This window comes from Musca autumnalis, unplaced genomic scaffold (genome assembly GCF_047663935.1).
Source record: "Musca autumnalis isolate F117 unplaced genomic scaffold, ASM4766393v1 scaffold_97, whole genome shotgun sequence".
Lineage (NCBI taxonomy): Eukaryota > Metazoa > Arthropoda > Insecta > Diptera > Muscidae > Musca > Musca autumnalis.
In genome coordinates, this window is record NW_027412458.1 from 228863 (window position 1) to 250970 (window position 22108).

The 22108-nt window shown below is 37.5% G+C and overlaps 1 protein-coding gene across 1 annotated transcript; it reads right to left on the reverse strand.

The window, feature by feature from the left end:
• Positions 1 to 4563: 4563 nt before the first annotated feature.
• Positions 4564 to 5003, reverse strand: LOC141388571 (uncharacterized). The gene is made up of 2 exons (XM_073958489.1): positions 4970 to 5003; positions 4564 to 4878 (listed from the first exon to the last, which is right to left on the reverse strand). The coding sequence occupies exons 1-2, from the start codon at positions 4979 to 4981 to the stop codon at positions 4564 to 4566; spliced, it is 327 nt and encodes a 108-aa protein (XP_073814590.1). The 5' UTR covers positions 4982 to 5003.
• Positions 5004 to 22108: the final 17105 nt, after the last annotated feature.

Sequence of the window (22108 nt, forward strand, 5' to 3'; positions counted from 1 at the left end):
TGGAATGTTTTTTCTTCCTCCTGAAAAATTTATTGAGAGGGACTTACGACCTTTTCCGACGGAGCAGACGATATTATGCTTGAGAACATATACCAAGTCCAGAATGAGATTAACAGCCTGTTTTTGTAAAAATGTTTGAATGTCACACGAAACGTTCGTAATAAAACGTATACGTTCAAAATTTGGTTCTTGCAAAATTTTACGAACCATTCGTCTTTATCTAAAAGCTTTCGTCTGTTCGGAAAAGCTTTTATATTTCAGGGTTTCCGTAGTTCTTATTTTGTGAATTTTGCATCTGTACGTAATATTTGTTGCTTGATGGCAACCGCGATAAACAGATGGCAAATAACAAAGAATACAAAAATGTAAACAAATTTGTCAAAAAATAATTCACACAATATGAAGAATCGGCGGTACTTCTTCTTCTGTGCTTCTGTGAAAATAAATAAAATGACATTCCCCAACAGTTTAGTGTCATTAATTACTCAAATAATTCAGTTTTCATTCAAAACGATTGGTCTTTTCTATTCGTTTATTTCTGACGTTTTTGTTCGCCAGATTTTGTTACGAGAACCAAAAAGTTACGAAAATGAAAAGCTTTGTTTGTCACACGAATACAAACGTCAATTGCTATGAAAACCAAATTGTGTTTTGGTTCATAATATCGGCGAACCAATTGGCAAAAACTAAAAAAAAACAGGCTGTAAGAGTATTTTGCTAGAAAAGAATGAGTTGGATCGTATATCTGACTTAAAACTAGAACCTCCATTGGGTTTTCTCAAAATATGCAAAGAGTGCTCCGAAAAATTAAGCTCGGAAAAATGCCCTACTATGAACATTTTGGTCTGAAAAACTTTTGAAAGTTTGCTCAATTGATACCATTGACTCTCAATTCATGAAAAATTTGAAAGGTAAAATGAAAGCAATGATTGTTTACCTATAAATTCGGATATACCGTTCTAAAGGGGGTACATCAAAACGTGAACGTATACCGACAAATTTCTGTGTTATAATTAGGCTAAACCCTTTACAATACCTGAAATTGGGATGTACCTTTTAATGGGTGTACATCAAAACGTGGACCGATACAGACAAATTTCTGAGGCAAATGAAATTTTAGGTGGAAAGTTGTATTCTCTTAACGAAGACTTACTACCACATTTCAGTCATTTCGCTGGGATATTGAGGTCACAACCTCCGCTTGTATACCCCCAACGGAGACTAAATACCAAATATCAGCCATTTCTGAGGAATATTGAGGCCACAACCTTCAAACCACCGAAAATCAGGAGTTAATTTCTTTGGGGGCTATATAAAAGCGTGGACCTATACCAACAAATTTCTGGGGCAAAGTTTTATATCCCCAGCGAAGACTAAATACCAAGTTTTAGTCATTTCGGAGGAATATTGAGGCCACTACCTTCAAAACACCGAAAATCGGGAGGTAAGTTCTTTGGGGGCTATATAAAAGCGTAAACCTATACCAACAAATTTCTGGGGGAAAGTTGTATACCCCCAACGAAGACTAAATACCAAATTTCATCCATTCCTTCAAAATACCGAAAATCGGGAGATATCGTCCTATAGGGGCTATATCAAACGTGGACTATATAAACATTTTATAAACAATAAATATATACATACACACGCATTAAAGGCCTGCGTACATAAGCTGCCTTGCCTGCTTACCTTGCTTACTTCTGATAAAAGAATAAAAAAGAAAAGGGCAACCCAGTTCGAAATTTCCTCGGCCTTCTTTATTCTTTTATTTTTATTATGCCAAAAATGAAACAGGAAGGCAACGCAACCAGGCAAAGCAGCTTATGTACGCAGGCCTTTACAAATGGTAGTGGTTGTTTTTTATTAAAATTTATAAAAATGCCAAACACAAAAGCAACAACCGACGCATAGGTATACACACAATTAAAAATCGTACCAAAAATAACAAATGAAAGAAAAACGGAATGGAACAATTTATAACGAAAGTAATAATTTAGCGTCACACTTGAGTTTAAATAGAAGAAAAAAAAAAATAAAACACTTGTAAACATAATATACAGGAACATCATTGAACGCTTCTCGTTAGTTGTGAAGTAAAACAAATTCTCCAGTCAAATTAAAAATCATCCGCGAAAAGTGGGCATCTGAAATAAAATGTTTTGTTTGGTTCATAAAAACTTTTAGTATACATACAAGCATTCACCCGAACACAAATAGATAAATAGACCAAACACCACACACACGTTCCCTCCATGCCGCATAAGTGTCATACACATGCTTTGAAATAAACATGGCAACGACACACACAAACACCGCACATTGTTGTCGCGGAAAATCTCTTTATGCCATAACAAATTATTTTCTGTCGCTCTCACTCCTGAAAGCGAGAACATGTGACAAACGTTGAAAACCGTTATAACAAATATTGCTTAAAAAACTTCAACTAATTTAAATAAATTATTTGATTGAAATCGTTTATCGGTCGCTTTCTAGTGACATTTTCATGTTTGATAAATATTTCCTAATATGTTTGTAATATTTTATCGACATACGACAAAAATATGGTGATGAAATTTTAATTAAAATTTTCGGGGTATCTTTTTTTTCTGGGCCTGTATAAGGCTGATTAATAATTGACAAAACATGGATGTGCCGCTCGGTCAACATCTACTTAATGGTGGATTTGCCATATCTGAAGCTGCACGGGAGTAGACTATTTATTTCGGTGACCATAGACTTCAATCGTTCACACAATATCCCTGACACTATATTACGAGCATAAGGCAATAGGGAGCAGACGTATGCCTCTATAGTTAGATCACACAGGGTTCACGCAGAGAAAAAAAATATGATTGATCCAACAATATTCGAAGAGCAAATTATGTATTGTAAAGATATTGTTAGATTCCGAATGTAGTATTGTGACTCCAACAATCATTTTTGTTAATACAACAATTGTTTTTGTCGTATCCAAAAATATTTTTATCTGCTGGACAATATAATTCTCTTTTCTTCGACAATTTCATTCTCTTTTGGTGAGTTTTGTTTGTACGAGTTCCTTTTACCTTTTTTTGTATTTTATATTTGTTCTTTTTTTTGTGTATATACACTTGTTTTTATTTGTTTCTTCTTTCTCATTCTTCTCTGTGTGATAGTTGAGTTACATCACAATCTGGAAAGTGTTTTTGGTCGTAATTTGTGTTTCGCTTTCATATTTGTTATGGTTTTATGGTATTCCTTATGTTGGTGTTGGTGCTTGGAGGATGAGCGCAATGGAGTAGTTTATGTTTCTTCTTTCAATTTGTTGCCTTTGTTTAGTTAAACCTGGCAAAACCTGACCATGTGTTGTGTTTGTCAATACTGACATTTATACTAAAGTTATGTGGAAAGTGTATATGAGAATTATATACGATCAAATCAAATATTTCAATAACAGGTTTTCTGAGCTGACAATAGTTTTTGTAAAAATGCTAGATTATGATATTTCCTACCATCGGTATTGTTAATGATTTTTACAATATTGAGGAAATTCGCAATTTGTTTTTGTTTCGTATGTTTGGAGCAATAGATGGTATTTTTGGATTTGCAATTGCAATGCTTGAACAAAAAAATGAATTGTTGGAACAAAAATAGATATTGTTGTTCCAACAAAAGCGAAAAATATTTTTTCTCAGCATGTTGTCTTCTTACTTGTGGACGGGGCAGTATGCTCAGGTTCCAATCGTTGCTTCGTTCTTTGGTAGAATTTTTGAACTTCATTCGGACTCCTGTACATTTCGACTTTTTCACACTCCTGATTTTCAATTTCTTTTTTTTTTCCTGCCGATAATATATTTCTCCTCTATGCTTTTTTACAGATATCAGACTACCACAATTTAAAATGGGTGATGTTGCGAATGTCATCAGGAATGCTAAATCATCAAAAACATTGGGACCTGATGGAATCTCCATGGTAATGCTGAAACAGCAGGATGAGGCGGGAGTCGGGCATCTCACAAACTTTCTCAACATGTCGCTTGTCACATCGTTCCCGCGGTTTGCTACTAAATCAAGCAAGGATGCCAGCATTAGGATCGCCACGTATGCGGAGATTGTACGGCCTTCACTGTAGTGCGATTCTCTAACTATTTTTTGGGTAACCGACTAAAATCGGTAAAGTTTAAACGCAAACTTTTGAATGAAAACTTTAAATAAAAGTTGGCAGCAATCTTGCTATCGATAGAACTATTCAAATACTTTTTATTCGTCGCTAACTTACCGAAACACGTAGTTTCGTTAAAATTCCTATAGGGCAAGTATGGATGAGACCGTACAAAATATCTGTCGAGCATGTGACACAGGACAGCACGATACACTGCACCTTTTCAACAGTAGGACTGTAGGATGTCACTTAGTTGTTGAAGATTAGAAGAATAATTGTTTTATAGATCATGAATATGTATTCAGAATGCAAATCTATGATGCACATAACTCCCATCCACATATCAAACATAAACACACAAATTTTATTTAGTTTTAGATTGTCATCACAGTTTTCTTTTATTCAAATTCACGTTCTCTGATTTACTTTTTCAACAAAACTGGAGCAGCAGCGAAGGTGGTGGCTACGGGAGCAGCATAGGCGGCAGGAGCTACAGCATAAGTGGCAGGGAAGGCAGCAGAGTGGGCAATGGTGTGGGCATTGTAGCTGGAGGCATAGGGAGCAACATAAGAAGCACTACCGACAACAGCGTTGTAAGCCAATGGAGCGTGGTAAGCCAATGGAGTGGAGTATGCCAGGGGAGTAGAGTAAGCCACTGGAGCGGTATAAGCCAAAGGAGCAACTACACCAGGTTTAGCGGCAGCAACAGCCAAGAGGGCGAAGAAGCACACAGCGATCTAAAAGAAGAAGGAATATATGCAATTTATAATTATGTAACTTAATAACTTATAAGAAATAATTCACAAATATTTATACGAGTCAACTTACGAATTTGAACATTTTGTTGGAAGTTTGTTTTGGTTTGTTTAGGTGACAATTTAAAATTGATAATGAATAACGAACTACTGTAGACTTTTATACAAAAATTTTGAAGTTTAATTTGCTTATTAAATATGCTAGGCACATGCTTCAAAAGGTTGACGTACTTTCCAAATTTGTTTATCCATTATAAGTGGATTGTATATCTGTAATTACATATATTCCGTTATATATTTATAAACATACATATGATTGTGCTATGCTAATATATCTTTAATTTACAAGTATGTATGTATAATTTTTAAAATGTAGTACTAATTTGTTAACTATTTATACCCTACACCACTATGTGGTAAGGGGTATTATGTGTTAGTGCATTTGTATGTAACATACAAAAGGAAGCGAGATAGACCCATAGTTCCTTCTAGGGATATACATAGAATCACTTTCTGAGTCGATTTATGCATGTCCGTCCGTCCGTCCGTTCGCAACATACAGGTCGCATTTGTTGACCGATTTCGCTGAAAATTGGGGAATACCATTTTTTTAGCCGTCGGAAGATCAAGTTTGAAGATGGGCTATATCGGTCCAAGTTTTGGTATAGCCCCCATATAACGGTACCTCCCGATTTATGGTATTTTAAGGATCTTAGCCGCATTTGTTGCCCAAACCAGCTGAAATTTTACATTTGAGGTTCCCAATGGCCGCGAAATTGCTCCACTAAAAATTGTCAAGATAGGTCCACGGTTCGGTATAGTCCCCATATAACGATACCTCCCGATTTAAGGTATTTTATGGATCTTAGCCACATTTTTTTGCCCAAACTAGCTGAAATTTTACATTTGAGGTTCTCAATGGCCGCGAAATTGCTCCACTCAAAATTGTCAAGATAGGTCCATGGTTCGGTATAGTCCCCATATAACGATACCTCCCGATTTAAGGTATTTTAGGGATCTTAGCCACATTTTTTGCTTGAACTAGCTGAAATTTTTCATATGCGGTTCCCAGTGGCCACGAAATTGAGCCAAATTATATGGAAATCGGTTCAGATTTGGATATAGCTCCCATATATATGTTCGCCCGATTTCACGTATTTGCTGCACCAAACACGATATATACGTCCGATGTTGATGAAATTTGAAAAGTTTGACTGAATTCGGTCTAGAAATAAGTGTGCCAAATTATATCGAAATCGGTTCCGATTTGGATATAGCTCCCATATATATTTTCGGCCGATTTCGTGTATTTTCAGCTCCAAACACGATATATAAGTCCGATTTCAATGATATTTGGAATGTGTGACTGAATTCGGTCTGGAAATAAATGTTCCAAATTATATCAAAATCGGTTAAGATCTGGATATAGCTCCGATTTATATTTTACATATTCACAGTGGTGTAGGGTATTATATAGTCGGCCCCGCCCGACTTTGATCCTTTCCTTACTGGTTTTTTAATGAAGTTTTCTGGTCACTGTAACCCACCAAATGTAAATTGTAGCCAAAATACATAAAATAGGGACAGGTAGTATATGTAGCTAATAACTCCAAAATACCTAATTCCCGTACAAATAGGACCGGTGGATTTTGAGCCATGAATCAATATTGTCGCTTTAAGCAAACTTTTGTTTAGAGTGCATTTTATTTTCGCTTTCGAAAGTTTTTGTGTATTTTAACTTTGGTTTGAATCGATGTAAGAGAGCTCGCATTGTCATGATGCAAAACGATTCGTCTTCTCTTGTTCGTTTTTCGAATATCTCGGGATACTTCAGGCAAACAAATTGTAGTGTAACACTCAGGATTAACCGTATAATATTTCTAAAGCCGTATAGTCGGGACACGTTCAGTTTAGCCGAAAAAACATTCGACATTTTGCTTCGAAGTGTTTCTTACATGAACAACATTTGTTGGATTTGGCTCGTTTTAGAAGAACCAGACGGCCAATTCTGCTTTGTTTCGGGCTCCTAAGCATAGATCCTAGATTCGTCGTCTGTGTCGATCTTATAAACGTCGTTCGAAGCACCGTGATCGATTTTATGCACAATTTCTTTGAAACAATCCACAAGAGCCTTTTTTGAGCGATTGTCCAATTTTACTGGATCTAAAGAGAAAAATCCATTTTTGCGGAAAGTTGTTTACGCAATATCAAATATTAGCAGGTTGAGGAAATGTCCGAAGATGCGTCTGTCTCACGGCCTTTAACTCGGCGATATCGCATTATCCGTTCACGCACGGCATATTTCTTTTCTGGCACAACGGTAGATTTTGGGCGACCCTGACGACCTTGGTTTTTTATGGCGAGGGCCGGCCACGATTGAATTCATTAACCAGTTTTTCATAGTCCTATATGATGGTCATTTATCGACATACAATGAATAATTTTAATCGATGCATTCTTGTCGTGATTATCCACGTCGAAATTCCATTTTTATACCCTCCACCATATGGAGGGTATATTTAAATTTGTCATAAAGTATATATATTATTGATCAGCATAAAATTCTATGTCGATTTAACCATGTCCGTCCGTCTGTCAGTTGAAATCAAGATACAGCTCGCAATTTTAAAGATAGAGAGTCAATATTTGGTACAGAAGTTTTTATTACTTGCAGGATGGTTGGTATTGAAAATGGGATATATCGGTCCACGTTTTAATATTGCCCCCATAGAACAGTACCTCCCGATCTTCGGTATTTTTAAGGTTTTAGCTTAATTATATTACCAAAATGGAAATTTGGTATTTAGTTATCGTTAGGTGTATAAAACGTTCCACCTGAAATTTGTTGGTATAGGTCCACGCCTTCATATTGTCCCCATAGAACCGTACCTCCCGATATTCGATATTTTGAAGGTTTTAGCTTCATTATCCCACCAAAATGGTTGAAATTTGGTAATTAGGCGGAGCTAAGTACTTTCGTAGATGAAAGGAAACTAATTATTCTTTCAATTTAATTTTGGTGGAGGGTATAAAAAGTTTGATCGGGCCGAACTTAACGTTTTCTTACTTGTTTTTGCAAAGTGATTTTTTCAAGTCACTGTAAAAAACACCTTGACCTTGACACCTTTGACCTTGAGTTTCTCTGCAACTACCATACTGAATTTGACCGCGTATGATCTATCTAAAAGTTGATTGTGTGTAACGACCAAAAGTCATAATTTTTTGTTTTTGGTCACATTTTTAATATTAATTTACATTAATAATATAATTTATTTAAACAATAATTGTTTCAAATATTAACGGTCAAATATTTCACCAAATAATGTTCACACAATCGTGGCAGTCGTCTGTTGATGGCTGATAAGTGAGGGCTGGGCCAAGTGAGGGCTGTAGAAATACACCCTATTTTTCAGGCTGCACTGACGAATACTGACTACAGGGCTGCGTTGACGCCGACTGACCGTAGGGCCAAGTGAGAGCTGTAGCAATACACTCTATTCTTCGGGGTGCGTTGACGACGACTGACCGCACCTTAAACGTGTTAGAACAGTGTCACCACGTTTTATCGTTGAAAGCATTCTGTACTTACATTGTTCGAGCATCATCGACAACCCATTTTTGTGTCATTAATGCAACGCAGACTAAGTGTTAATTTTAGTGTAGTGATGGTGTTTTAGTAAATAAAGATATTTATAACGTTTTATTAAAGAAAAAATGAACAGTGTGAGTTTCTCTCCCTTACGTCCAATATCAAAATAAATTCTAATTTCTTGTGACGACCCTGGCACCCGCTGAACCTACCCCAGCTTCAAAGTAAGAAAACACGTCGTCATCTGTGTTATCTATTCAACAAAAAATAAATTATGAAAATATTTCTATCCTTTCAAAAGGTACAGAATTTTGACCAGGATAAAAACGATATCAATTATCAATTAATTAATCATATAAAAAATTCCGTGGAAACCAGTGCTCAAGGAAGTAATGTAGGGTATCACATGCTCGGCCCTCTCTAACATGTTTTTTTACAGAACTACCCGTACATAGACATTTTAAGTTCCCTGCAGTCGCAGTCACCAAAAATTGCCAACATGTTAAGGTACAGCTCCCATAAATTGGTACCTCTCGATTTTAGGTAATTTCAGTATTTTAGCTACATTTGTTGACAAGTGGTCGCAAAGCTTCTCCAACAAGAATTGTCAATGGCCCTTTAAAACGGGAACACCGATTTCAGGATTTTCAGTTGTTATCTACATTTTGGGCAAGATTGGATGCACTTTGACATACATGGTTTTCAGTGGTTCCCGGTACTCAAAAAAAACTCCAAATAAAAAGCAACTTTATGCTTTTTTGCTTTACGTGTTAACATTGAAATGGGATCTTCAATTACAATACATTGATATCAAACATATGCCAATTTCCATTAATGGCTACTTTATACGATATATTTTTTACATATGTGTTGTCACTTTCTGTATATATTATGAATACCCAAAGTTACAACACCCATATAAAAGAACATATCGTGTAAAATAGACATAACGATGAATATAATTCTCGTACACGCAGACAATTTTGAGTTAGAAATATGTTTGGATCCAAACAAATTTATGTTTGGGACTGGTTGCAAATAAATATATGTTTGGATCCAAACATAATATGTTTATATATTTGTAATATATTTGCAACATTTTGGATACCAATATATTTTTTATATTCACAGCTGCGGAATTCTGTTTTATAAAAAAGAGCTGTGTGTATGGTGTAATAGACGACTCAGAAGCGAAGAATAGAAGGAAAAAAAGTTTGTTTGTTAGTGCTTTGGTTGTGTGTATGCAGCCAAACACCTGTGTTTTGTGCTTTGTTGTTGTTAACCAAAGTAGCAAGCGAAGAGGAAAAGAAAAAATTGTATGAATTATGTTGTTCTTTTTTTTCAGTTTTCTAAATGCAATCGTTGAGTAAAGACGGTAAAGTGAGTGTTTGTGTTTTCTTAAAGCAGCCAAGATCGCCCATATACGTTAACGTGACATGACATGATACATATGTGTACTCATAATGAGAACAACAATCAGTCGTCGTTGAGCAGCCGACATGTAAACATGAGGATGGATGTACGCATGTTTTTAGTGGCGACACTGAACAAAACCATTTTTTAGTGTTTCCTTGCATTTACATTTTTTTCAAAAAAGAAATAAACCTGTCTTTCTCGCTTTAAAAGTAAGTTGTTTCCTTTAAATCAAATTAAAATAATAATTTTAAAGACCAAGCGCCCACACCCAATACATGTTTACTAGTCACAGTTCTAACAACCACTGAATGCTGATACAAACTTTCTACAAGTGCATTTTGAGGTTCTCTCACAACTTTACCCTCTTTTTTATTTTGAGCATCAATGTCATAAAGAAATTGTGCTTTTTAGTAAATAAAATGCCCAATGAATTTTATATTTGGAAATTTTATAATTGAATCAAAAAGGTGAATGGAAATATTTTATTGGACAAGGAAGAAATCGCATTTAATATAATAATAATATATTAATATATTTTTAATATAATATATTAATATATTTTTAATATACATGCATTTATTTGAAATATGGATGTACCTTTTATTACATTATATAATCATTCGATTTCAGATGATGATTTCAATTTTGAGGAGAATGTGTTTTATTTTACAACTAACGAAAAGCGTTCAACGATGTTTATATATTTATAATTAATATTTATACCCTACACCACTATGTGGAAAGGGTATTATAAGTTTGTTTTGGGAAAATTCATGTAACACCGCGAAATATTCGTCGGAGACCCCCAATGTGGTATACCAATTTTCATATCTCGGCGAGATAGAGCGATTTTGAGATGTGTGTCCGTCCGTCCGTGTGTCCGTCTGTCCATTATAAATTGTAATCAAACTCCAGGTCGCATTTATGGACCGATCGTCACGAAATTTGGTGTGGAGGTCGGTTTCACATCAGAATAGATCGCTATTTTAATTGGTGATGATCGTGAAATATTTAGCGTGTGAAATGGACCAAAAACATAATTTTTTTCCGATATTGTAGCTGCTCTGTAGGTCGCAATAATAGTCCGATCGCCTCGAAATTTTAAATAAGGTAAGAGAATATGACAAAGAAGAAGCTTGCAATTTGAGATGGCGATCAGATAATATTTAGAGGGTTAAATGGACCACAACTTTTGTGTGAAAATTGTGAAAACTTTTAATAAACAGCTTATATCTTTGTTCCTGAAAGACACTCGTGAATTATATTTGGAAGACGACCTATTGACCTTTCAATTAATGTCAATTATGTTGATGTACGTGATCAGATAACAGAGTTACAGCCTAATATATCCAGTTTTTTGTTTGTAGTGTAATCATAAACCCGCTAGAGGTCGGAATTATACCACAATAGTCACGAAATTTTGCATGAGGTAAGAGTTTAGGTTGAAGAAAATGCCTATAAGTTTTGATGATGGTCTGATATTATTTAGCGGTTGACATAGACCATTTCTTTTGTATGAAAAATATACAAATTTTATTTTTGGTCCATATTTTAATTCCTGGAGGGCATATACCGGCAAAGTAGCCTACATATGGAAATATAACTACTGATCTTTCCCCTGATGCAAATTGCAATAATGTGTCTGCTAGATAACGCACCTACTGCCTGATATATAATGTGTTTTGTGTAGAGAACCACAATTTCCTCCCATGCTACAAATTGTCTCTATAATGACAGAGAAATTTTCAGTTCAGTTGTCAACAGGATTTAGAGTAAAGGGGATACAAACAAAATACGACCAAAGATGTGTCTCATCGAAATATTGGTTTTAGACCCCAAGTATATTTGGACGAAATTCGTTTCAGACAATTTGGAGGCTATTTAGCGCTGACCGTTCATCTGTCTCTCTTAATGTCTAGCTGGCTGCTGCGCACGATAACTCTCGAACGGATCTACCGATTAGAAACAAATTTTATACAACGTAATATTTTGCACAAACTTTGTTTAAGTTCGAATGTAGGCTATGTCGGTCCACAACTCCCCCAAAAAGGTTCAAAATTGTTTTTGAAAAATTGTGTGAAAAATAACTGGCGAAGTGAATAATCGATTTGTTCCAAACTTACCATATATTATTATTCCTTCCAGATATAGATCGGATAAGACTATATCGGTCCACACTTTAGGGTACCTCACACACAAAATTCGGATAAGGAGAAATTTAAGAGTCCTCTCGAATCGTTTTGAATTTTTTCAGCAGATTGTACTTGCGCCGCAAATCCGCAAGATAACTCCCAAGGGGATTTTCTGATTGGTCGAAACTTTACACATCGTATTATTTCATCCAGTCATGTGTCAGGTTGGAAAATGGACTATATCGGTCCTTCCTTCGAGTACCTCCCTCACAAAATTTGGGAAAAGTGCAGTTTGAAGACCCGTACCGAATCTATTTGATTATGTTTTTTTTTTTTTTTTTGAAGAATGTTCTTTTCACTGTCCCTCTTCTGGTCCCTTTTCAGGGGTATGACTTCCTGAGATAATAGTTCAGAAGTTCCAAAAATCCCTGCCGGCTTGAATTAAATTACAAATCTAAAAAACAATTCTCAAACTTTTACAAAACTCAGAAGTTAGCTTACTAAAATTGATTTGGTATAGCTCCATATTACCTACCTATAGCCCCATATACCTACAGATTCCACCTATTTTGAAGCAAACTCGTGTTACCGTTAGCGCAGCTGAATTATACTATCTTCTTTGCTGTGTAATTGAATATGAATAATTTTGGGATTTATAAATTTGTTTGCATGACAAATTTTTGAATTTCTATTCATTGTTAGTTATTTCTACTGATATAATACATATTTTAGATATCACAATATATGCCCACATGAGCTATTTTCGAAGCATATGTGAGGTACAAGTGGACAATTTTGGACGATAGATCTTCAATAAACTCGCAATTTTCGCAATTATCAAATATACCAAACTGCATGGTTATATATATATATATATATATATATATTTATTTAGTTTAGGTGTATTCCAAAAAGGAACCTGATATTCAAAGACAATTTGAAGATGTAGCAGGAGCGGCTAATCAATGTGAATTTTCCAATGTTCGAATATTTTTTTAGAAATGTATAATTTATATATTTTTCCACAAACATCCCAGTAAAGACAATGGAGGCTTCTCTTTATCAATGGATTCATATTGTTATTTTTATGCGACCTAGTTTTTATCGTCGAGTCCGAACGGCATGTCCTAAGTTCCCACTTGTAGAGACGTTTCTCATGGTCGAAATACTCAGGAAATATCGCCAACAATACTAAGTGGTATTTTGCTACCGTTGACAATTTGATGGGAATCGAACCCGGACATTCAGCGTGCAAGGCGGTTGCACATAGCTAATTCCTACAGGTTGCGGTGTAGGGTATCACATGGTCGGCCCCGTCCGACTATAGCCTTTGCTTACTTGTTTTATTTCTTTTTCTTTCTAAAATTGTGACACTGTTTATTAAGAACGGATAGCGACGGATTGGTAAAATTTATCAAGTGATTGAAACCTCAGAAATTATTCACTACTAGCAAACCCCGGTCCGCGTTGCTGGTCCGTCGTGATGAGTTTTAATGACAACTTTGTATGGACTTTATGCTTGACAATTCAGAAATAAGTATTTCCTATTTCACTTCTTCGGTCCATTGTCAAACCGAGAGGATTTTAAATTTATCAACAGATTTTGTGTGTAACCTTACTTTTCTCTTACGGACTTTGTCGGATTTTTTGGCCCATTGATGCTGTTTAAGATTTATTATCGTCCATGTCATCTGTCTCTATCCTAAAGCTATCTAGTTATAAAAGTTAAAAGAATGGTATAGTCGAATTTTCCCGCTTATTGAGACTTATATGTATTAGTTTTTGCATGGATGATGGATCGTTGAACCGTTTTTCTTGATCGGGGGCGCAACCACCGTTGTCTCGAAAATTAATTTGCAGGCCGATGTACTCATAAGTTTAGCAAATATAGCGATTATATAACAATAGGCCGCCGAAATTCGCCTACAAATATATAGCATTTTGGACCACGGGACATTCCTGAACATTTTCTGAAAATTTCATGAAATTAAGTTTAGTCGTTTTGGAAAAATAATGTATTAAAATAGTGGACGTGGTCATCAGCTTTCAAGATAAAACATATTTAAAAAAGTGGGCTTGATCCGGTATTTTGGCTCCAAATATGTACGTAGGGTACACACAACCCTATTGCCGCCCAAAATTTATGCTGAAATTGATATAATCATAAGTTTGTCACAACCCAAGCAGGCGAACTGATAATCCACAGCTCACCTTTAGGTGAGTGACATATATATACACTTTTAAGATCAAGGTGATGGAGTTGTGCCGAGAATCTGAATGGCCGACAAGTGTCTAAAGAAGTCTGGTCGCTAGCAACTCCCCCTCGACGCCAGGGCACGGGTCGGGGGTACTTATAATTAGCCTAGTCTGCGCAAGCCGTCACTGCGTACGATAGTCCATCCCCTTACGGCACACTCGTGGGAACAATCTATGGAAAAAATACTAAAAAAACAAACAAAAACCAAAACAAAACTACCCCTCGGTTGCAGTGTGGCAACTCTTCCGAGGATGAACTCTTAGCCTCCAGCCAGGAGCTGGCAGCTAGCAAACCAAGTGTAGTCAGCACTGCAAACAGCTCTGACTCACTTCAGCAACATAAAACTAATACACAAACTCTAACCGTCACTGACGATGGTCAGTCTAACAAAAAGAAAAAAGCCCGTCCGACGTTCGTAAGGCCCTGTACCAGAAGTCAAAGTATATTCTCAGCAAAATTGCTAAGAATGCTGCAGAAGGTACAGTCCATGAACGGGATGATGAAGACAAGATTACCTACACTAAAATCGTAGAGGAATACGAAAAATCTAAAGCCTCTAAAAATGATCAACCAACCTCCTCTAAGCGTGAACGCTCTCGCACAGAGGACAATAAGCCCGCAAAGAGGAAAAAGTTAAAGCATAACACCACTGCCTCTTCAACAATAAAACGCCCATTCAACGAAGTCGTTAAGGATAACCTGATGGTTGCCGTGACCAACGACAAGAATGATAAGCTGTCCCCTATCACCACAGCGGAATGGGGCATGGTAGAATCAAAGTTGTCAGAACAAGTTATGGAACATGTTTTCGCAAACGACGATTCTCCTGTGCCCCATTTCGACTCTAGCGAGGTACACCGTGGATACAGGGTAATCAAATGCATGGACGAGTTCTCAAAAGGATTCTTGGAGAAATGTATCGCAAAGATCAGCGATGCTTGGGAAGACATCAGCCTGCGGCTGATACCAGCCCAAGATATCCCTATGAGACCTCGAGCCAGAGTTTGGTTGCCCAAGATAGACTGCGACGGCCCTAAATTACTGCAAGGTCTGTCGAAAATGAACAAAGACGTTCCAATGGACGAATGGTCTGTAATCGCCGGAACCACCCAATAATAATAGTATGAGCTTGGTTCTCTCGATAACAGAGGCCGGAGTAGAGGCACTGGAGAGACTAGGCAACAAACTGTTCTTTGGCGTAGGGGAAGCCAAAGTAAAGATACTACGCCCACTTGGCCCGAACGGAGAAGACGATGGTGTTGACGTCGACGATGCCGAAAAGCTGCTCGATAATATGCAGCTAGAGGGGCCATCCACATCATCCCCCCATTAAAACTATGCTTAAGGTCGTTCAGATCAATCTGAAGCACTCTAGGGTAGCTTCAGATAACCTGAGGATCCCTCTGGTGGAGGAGGATCTAGACATAGGCATTATACAAGAACCATACGTCTTTAAGAATGAAGAAAAGGGACTTGATAGCTGAGAATACAATACATTATACATGAAGGATAACGGTAAGCCAAGATCATGTCTAATTGTTAAAAAAAAAAAAACATAAATGCATTTCTGTGTCCTCAGTATAGTACAGCGGACTTCACCGTGGCAAGAGTGGAACCGCAAAATGGTAAACAGTTCTTTATCCCATCATGTTATATGGCTCAATCAAGGGAAGCACCACCAAGCGAGGTCTGGGACACCTTGGGGGCCATACACCCACACAACACCTTTATCATTGGCTGCGACGCAAACGCAAGACATACCCTGTGGGGTAGCTCTGAAATCAACGACAGAGGTGAGTCAGTTTTAGATTTCATTAATTGTAACAATCTCACTATATGCTATAGAGGTACTAACCCAACCTTTGTATTTCCAAGCTCGGATAACTTTAGGGGATGGCCAGATGTCATTGATTTAACTGTAGTATCCGATAAACGACATATTGAAATTGCTACTTGGATAGTATCCGATAAGAATTGATTCTCAGATCACAATTGGATACTATTTAATATATCTGAAAAAGAAACGCCAACAAATTGCTTTCGCAACCCCAAAAGAACAAACTGGGAGAAATTTAATAGGGTTTTAAAAGATAAACTTCCCAGCTCTCCTCACAAAGGCGACACTACAACATGTATTGACAAAGCTGTATCTATTCTGGAGAAATCACTAGACACAGCCTTTAAAGTATCCTGTCCAATGACACGATCGAAAAAACACTATCCACCATGGTGGACATCGGAACTCTCTCAACTGCGTAAAGAGTCACGGAAAGCTTTCAACGCCAGCTACCAAAGCGGATCCTGACAGTCATAAAAGGATAAGCTGAAGGAGTACAAAAAATCCATAGCCAAAGCAAAAAAGCAATCATGGATTGATTTTTGCGGATCGTTAGAAAATACCAAAGATACAGCCAGACTAAGCAAAGTTATGGCAAAAGATCATTCGAATCCTACCTATGTAAAGAGAAACAACGGCACCTGGTCCGAAAACTCAGCCGAATCTCTTGAAATCCTTCTTACTACGCACTTCCCCGGCTGCTCAGACAGTACCGAAGAAATGCGACCCATTACAGCTGTAGATAAAAACAACAGTGAAGTTGATAAGATACTAAGTCCGAGTAAAGTCAGTGGGCTATAAACAGCTTCTCTCCCTACAAATCTCCAGGACCAGATGGAATCATACCAAAAATGCTACAATGTGCAGAGGAAATAATAAATCCTTGGCTAGTATACATCTATAGTAGATGTATATCCCTTAACTACGTTGCACCGAGTTGGAGACAGGTAAATGTTGTCTTCATACCCAAAGCAGGAAAACGTAATCACGAAAATGCTAAAGACTTCAGACCAATAAGCCTTTCATCATTTCTACTTAAGACGCTCGAAAGACTCATCGACGTGTATATTCGATGAAAGATGGACAACTCAAACATCGTATCTTCTAGCTAACATGCTTATATTAAAGGGCGCTCGACGGATACAGCCCTACACGAAGTCGTTAGGACTATAGAGAAGTCCTTAGAGCACAAACAATTTACTTTAGCTGCTTTCCTAGACATAGAAGGTGCCTTTAACAACGTCAGTACATCAGCTATAAAACAAGCACTAGATAACTTCAGCGTGGAACCACTCATCAGTAGTTGGATTACCACCATGCTGCAAAGCAGAGTTATTAATGCCACACTGGGAAACAGTACACTGTCAAAGCACGTGAACAGAGGAACTCCACAGGGAGGAGTTATCTCGCCATTATTTTGGCTCCTTGTCATCAATGAAATTCTCAATAAACTTGACCACATGGGGATTAAGGTGGTTGCCTATACGGACGATGTGGTAATACTCGTCTCTGGTTTGTTTCCGACCGTGATAAGTGACATTATGAGCGGAGCCCTGAGATCGCTAGATACTTGGGCCACAAGATGTGGTCTGGGAGTGAATCCAGAGAAAACTGAGACGGTGCTATTCACCACAAAGACCAAATATGCAATACCTAATCTACCAAGACTGCGAGGTCAGGTAATACCCCTATCAGATCATGCCAAGTACCTAGGAATCATCCTAGATTCAAAGCTGTCATGGAAACGTAACGTGGAACACCGTGCTCACAAAGCAACTGTTGCATATTACGCATGTCGCAAATTGTTTGGAAGCTGTTGGGGCCTCAAACCTAAAATGGTGTTATGGATGTACACCAGCATAATCAGACCAATTCTCACATATGGAGCACTAGTATGGTGGCCAGCAGTGGACAAGAAAACAACACAGAAAAAACTATACAGCATACAAAGATTTGCATGCATCGGGGCAACAGGGGCGATGCGAACGTGTCCGGCCGAAACCCTCAATATAATGATGCACATTTTGCCAATTGATTTACACATCAAAGCAACAGCAACATGTAATCCGGTAAGACTCCGAGCTCTAGGAATGTGGAGAGACAGAGCTTACGGACATGCGTGCATGCTTCAAAAACGTCCGAAAGAAATAACAACCACTGCTGATTACTGCGTACCTACATTGGATTTTGATCAGCCTTTTGCAATCAAATTTCCAAGCAGAAGAGACCATTGATAGCATATGACACTAAGGTATACACGGACGGCTCCAAGATGAAATGTGGAGTCGGATCCGGTGTGTTTTCGGAAGAAGCAAACATATACACATCTACAAAGCTACCTGAGTACTGTAGTGTCTTTCAAGCGGAGATACAGGCAATAAAGGAGGCCTGTACTGAACTTTTACAGCATCACACAGCAAACTCAATGGGAATCTTCGTCGACAGTCAAGCGGCGCTCCTTGCACTAAAATCCAACGCTGTCAAATCAAAGCTAGTGAAAGATTGTAAAGAAGAACTTGCCAAACTAGGGCGTCTGTCAAGAATAGTTCTCACTTGGATCCCGGGCCACAAGGGACTTGCTGGGAACGAAAAAGCAGACGAGTTAGCTAGAGCAGGATCCGCCTCTAACGAACTCCAAAAGGCGTCAGTCGCAATTCCAATGGGAGTAGTTAAAGGGGATATCTTCAAACACTATCTATCACTGGCTGAAAGTAGATGGGACAAAACGGCAACATGCAAGATATCAAAATTAACATGGCCTCAATACAATGCCAAACGAACTAAGTTCCTAGTCAATCAAACGCGACGGAACCTTGCAAGACTTATTGCAGTGTTAACCGGTCACTGGGCAATTGGTAACCATGCAAAACGTTTAAATCTACCGCACAATGACCACTGCCGTAGCTGCGGGAATGAAGAAGAGGAGGAAACTGTTGAGCACCTCCTCTGTTCCTGCCCTGCACAAATGCAACGACGATCTAAAGCTCTAGGACAACCGTTCCTTCGTGATATCACAGAGATAACAGAAATAGGTCTGGGAGACCTTCTGCGATTCCTTAACTCATCATGCTGGATTTAACTGCCAACATGCAACAACGAAATAGCAATCTCTGAACGAGTGGTGTGGTTTTTCAAAACTGTATCTCTTACATACTAATTGAGGCTATAAAGTATAGCCAGCACGTAAACCAACCAACCAACCATAATCATAAGATTGGCTTATACATATAGCGTTTAAAAGAAATGTGTGGGGAAGGTACCCCACCTCCTCCGAAATTCACAAAATATACATAACAGGCGTGTCTATAGGCTCAAAATTTGTATCTAGTTTGTATATTAATTCGTAAATTTTTAAACCGATACATTCGCATTTTTTGCAAACACAGCTCTTTTTTAAAAATATCGCATAGGGGAGGTACCCCGCCCCCTCTGGAATTCAATAAAATATGTAACATGTTTTCGGAGGCCATGCCTGTACATCCATGAACATTTTTAGTAAAATCGGTTCCGTAATTTTGTAGATGCAACATATTGTAAAAAGTGGGCGTTTTTCAAGTCTTTGGGTCCCAAATAAGTACGTAAGGTTGGGGACACAACCACAATTGTCTCGCAAATTAATTTCCAAACCGACACATTCGTAATTATTATAAATATGTATATAATTTTTTAAAAACATGGTATAGCGGAAGTATCCCACCCCTTCCGAAATTCAACAAAACCATTAGTCCATTTTTACCGGTGGCCGTACCTGTACATTCCCTGACAATTTCAGAAAAATCGGTTCATTAGTTTTTGTAGAAAAGATAAAAATTTAAAATTGAAAATTGTTTGCATAAAAACCTAAGTCGGGTAATGGCGAACATTTCACAAAAAGAATTATCCGAATCGGTCCAGCCGTTCTCAACTGATGCCATTACCAACGAACGACATTTGATTTTTATTTATAAAGATTTATTTTTTATATTAAAATATTTATTACAATTAAAAATAACCTGAACCTCAGAAATCATATTCTAAAAAAACAAAGATACCACGATTGCAAATGCATGGTTCAGAGGGATGAGTACTTAGTCTAGCAGATTAGACAGATTAATAGGGTCATCTTCAATTATTATTAAAATAAACCTATCTACTTATTTCAACTACAATATGTTATCATGAATAATGTCCGTTAGTCCAAATAATTCCGGGACAACAGTCAACAAAATTACTTTAACACGTACATGTGTTCCAATGTGTTAGTAGGTAATTTGTAGTTAACCTGTGGAGCATGCGTCTTACATACTAATGGAGTGCTTGAATTTGACAATGTTCGATTTATGTATAAAAGTGGCAGATTAGTAATGGTTTAGTATCAATTTTATATTGTCAATCAAAACAACCAAACCTCCAAAACTTAACAAAATGTTCAAATTCGTAAGTTAATTTAAAACACTTTAAATGGTTTTTATGGTACTAATTAGTAAATTCTAATTCGTTTTTCAGATCGCTGTTTGCTTCTTCGCTCTCTTGGCTGTTGCCGCCGCTAAACCCGGTGTAGTTGCTCCTTTGGCTTACTCTACTCCCTTGGCTTACTCTACTCCATTGGCTTACTCTACTCCATTGGCTTACAACGCTGTTGTCGGCAGTGCTTCCTATGTTGCCCCCTATGCCTCCAGCTACAATGCTCACACCATTGCCCACTCTGCTGCCTTCCCTGCCACGTATGCCGTTGCTCCCGCCGCCTATGCTGCTCCAGTAGCCACCACCTTCGCTGCTGCTCCAGTTTTGTTGAAAAAGTAAAACAGAGAATATGAATTTGAATAAATTGCGAAACAAAGTTAAAGACTAAATGATAAAATTTGTTGTTGTTTTTCAAGTTCGGCTGGACTAAAGTTATTCTACCCTCCACCATGAATTCTGCACTAAACTGAAATAATTAGGTTTCTTCCTGTTACGAAAGTACTTATGTCCGCTATTTGTAGTGTCCGCTGACTACTGGGAACTCTAATTACTAATTGTATAAAAATAAGACCGAAAATGTACATACATAAACAAACTTCAAAATGCTTGAAATCAAGTTGTGCCGTTATATGAAGGACTATTTCCCAACGTAGTCAAACATTTTTGGTGGAAAAGTTTTCTTACATCTGGAGACAAAAAATTGCAAATTACAATTAATTCGTTTGAGAAAAGTGGTCAAGACCCTCAAAATACCTTAAATCGGCGCGTTGCTTTATATAGGGCCTACATCAAAACGTGGACCTATACAAAACAATTTTGGTAGAAATGTTTTTTTTAACATCTGGAAACACAAAATCCAAAAATACAACCAATTCTGAGGCCATATTATTCTAGTACCTTCAGCGTCGACGCGTCACTTTATGTACCAAAAAGTTGAACTATGTAGCCAAATTTCAATTCAAAACGTTCTACGGGCTTACAATAGATTTACCTTCTTCAACTTCAATCTGTTCGGAAGCTAGAGTGATTTTCACATTCGAACGAACGGACCGAGGGATGCACCGACATGGTTACATAGATGTGGAATTGCGATATGGTCGACATTTGTTCCCCGTAATATTTCTTCCAATCATAGACCATACTATGGATTAAGTCTCCACTCCTTGGGATACATCCTACAGGTTTGACTTGTGGCTCCCATTATAACAAATTTTGGTGTTGTGGTATCAAAAATAAAATTAGAAACTACATTCCCGTTCAGAAAAAAAAATGAAGTTTCATAGTGATTTGTATGAGGGTAAAATTCAAAACAGGATATGAGCCACCGCGCGCTGTTTCTGTAATGGATGTAGGGAATGGGTGCCAATGACTAGTTTCGCCTTGTGTTCTCTGCCTGATATATTCTTCGCTTTTGGAGGACAATAATCGTCTTCTGCTTGGGGACTTTAATGCTCATAGTTAGATGCGGCATCTCGTCCAAGAGAGTGACAAAAATGGTACCGCATTCGCCGGGCAAATTGATACCTCCATATTTTGTA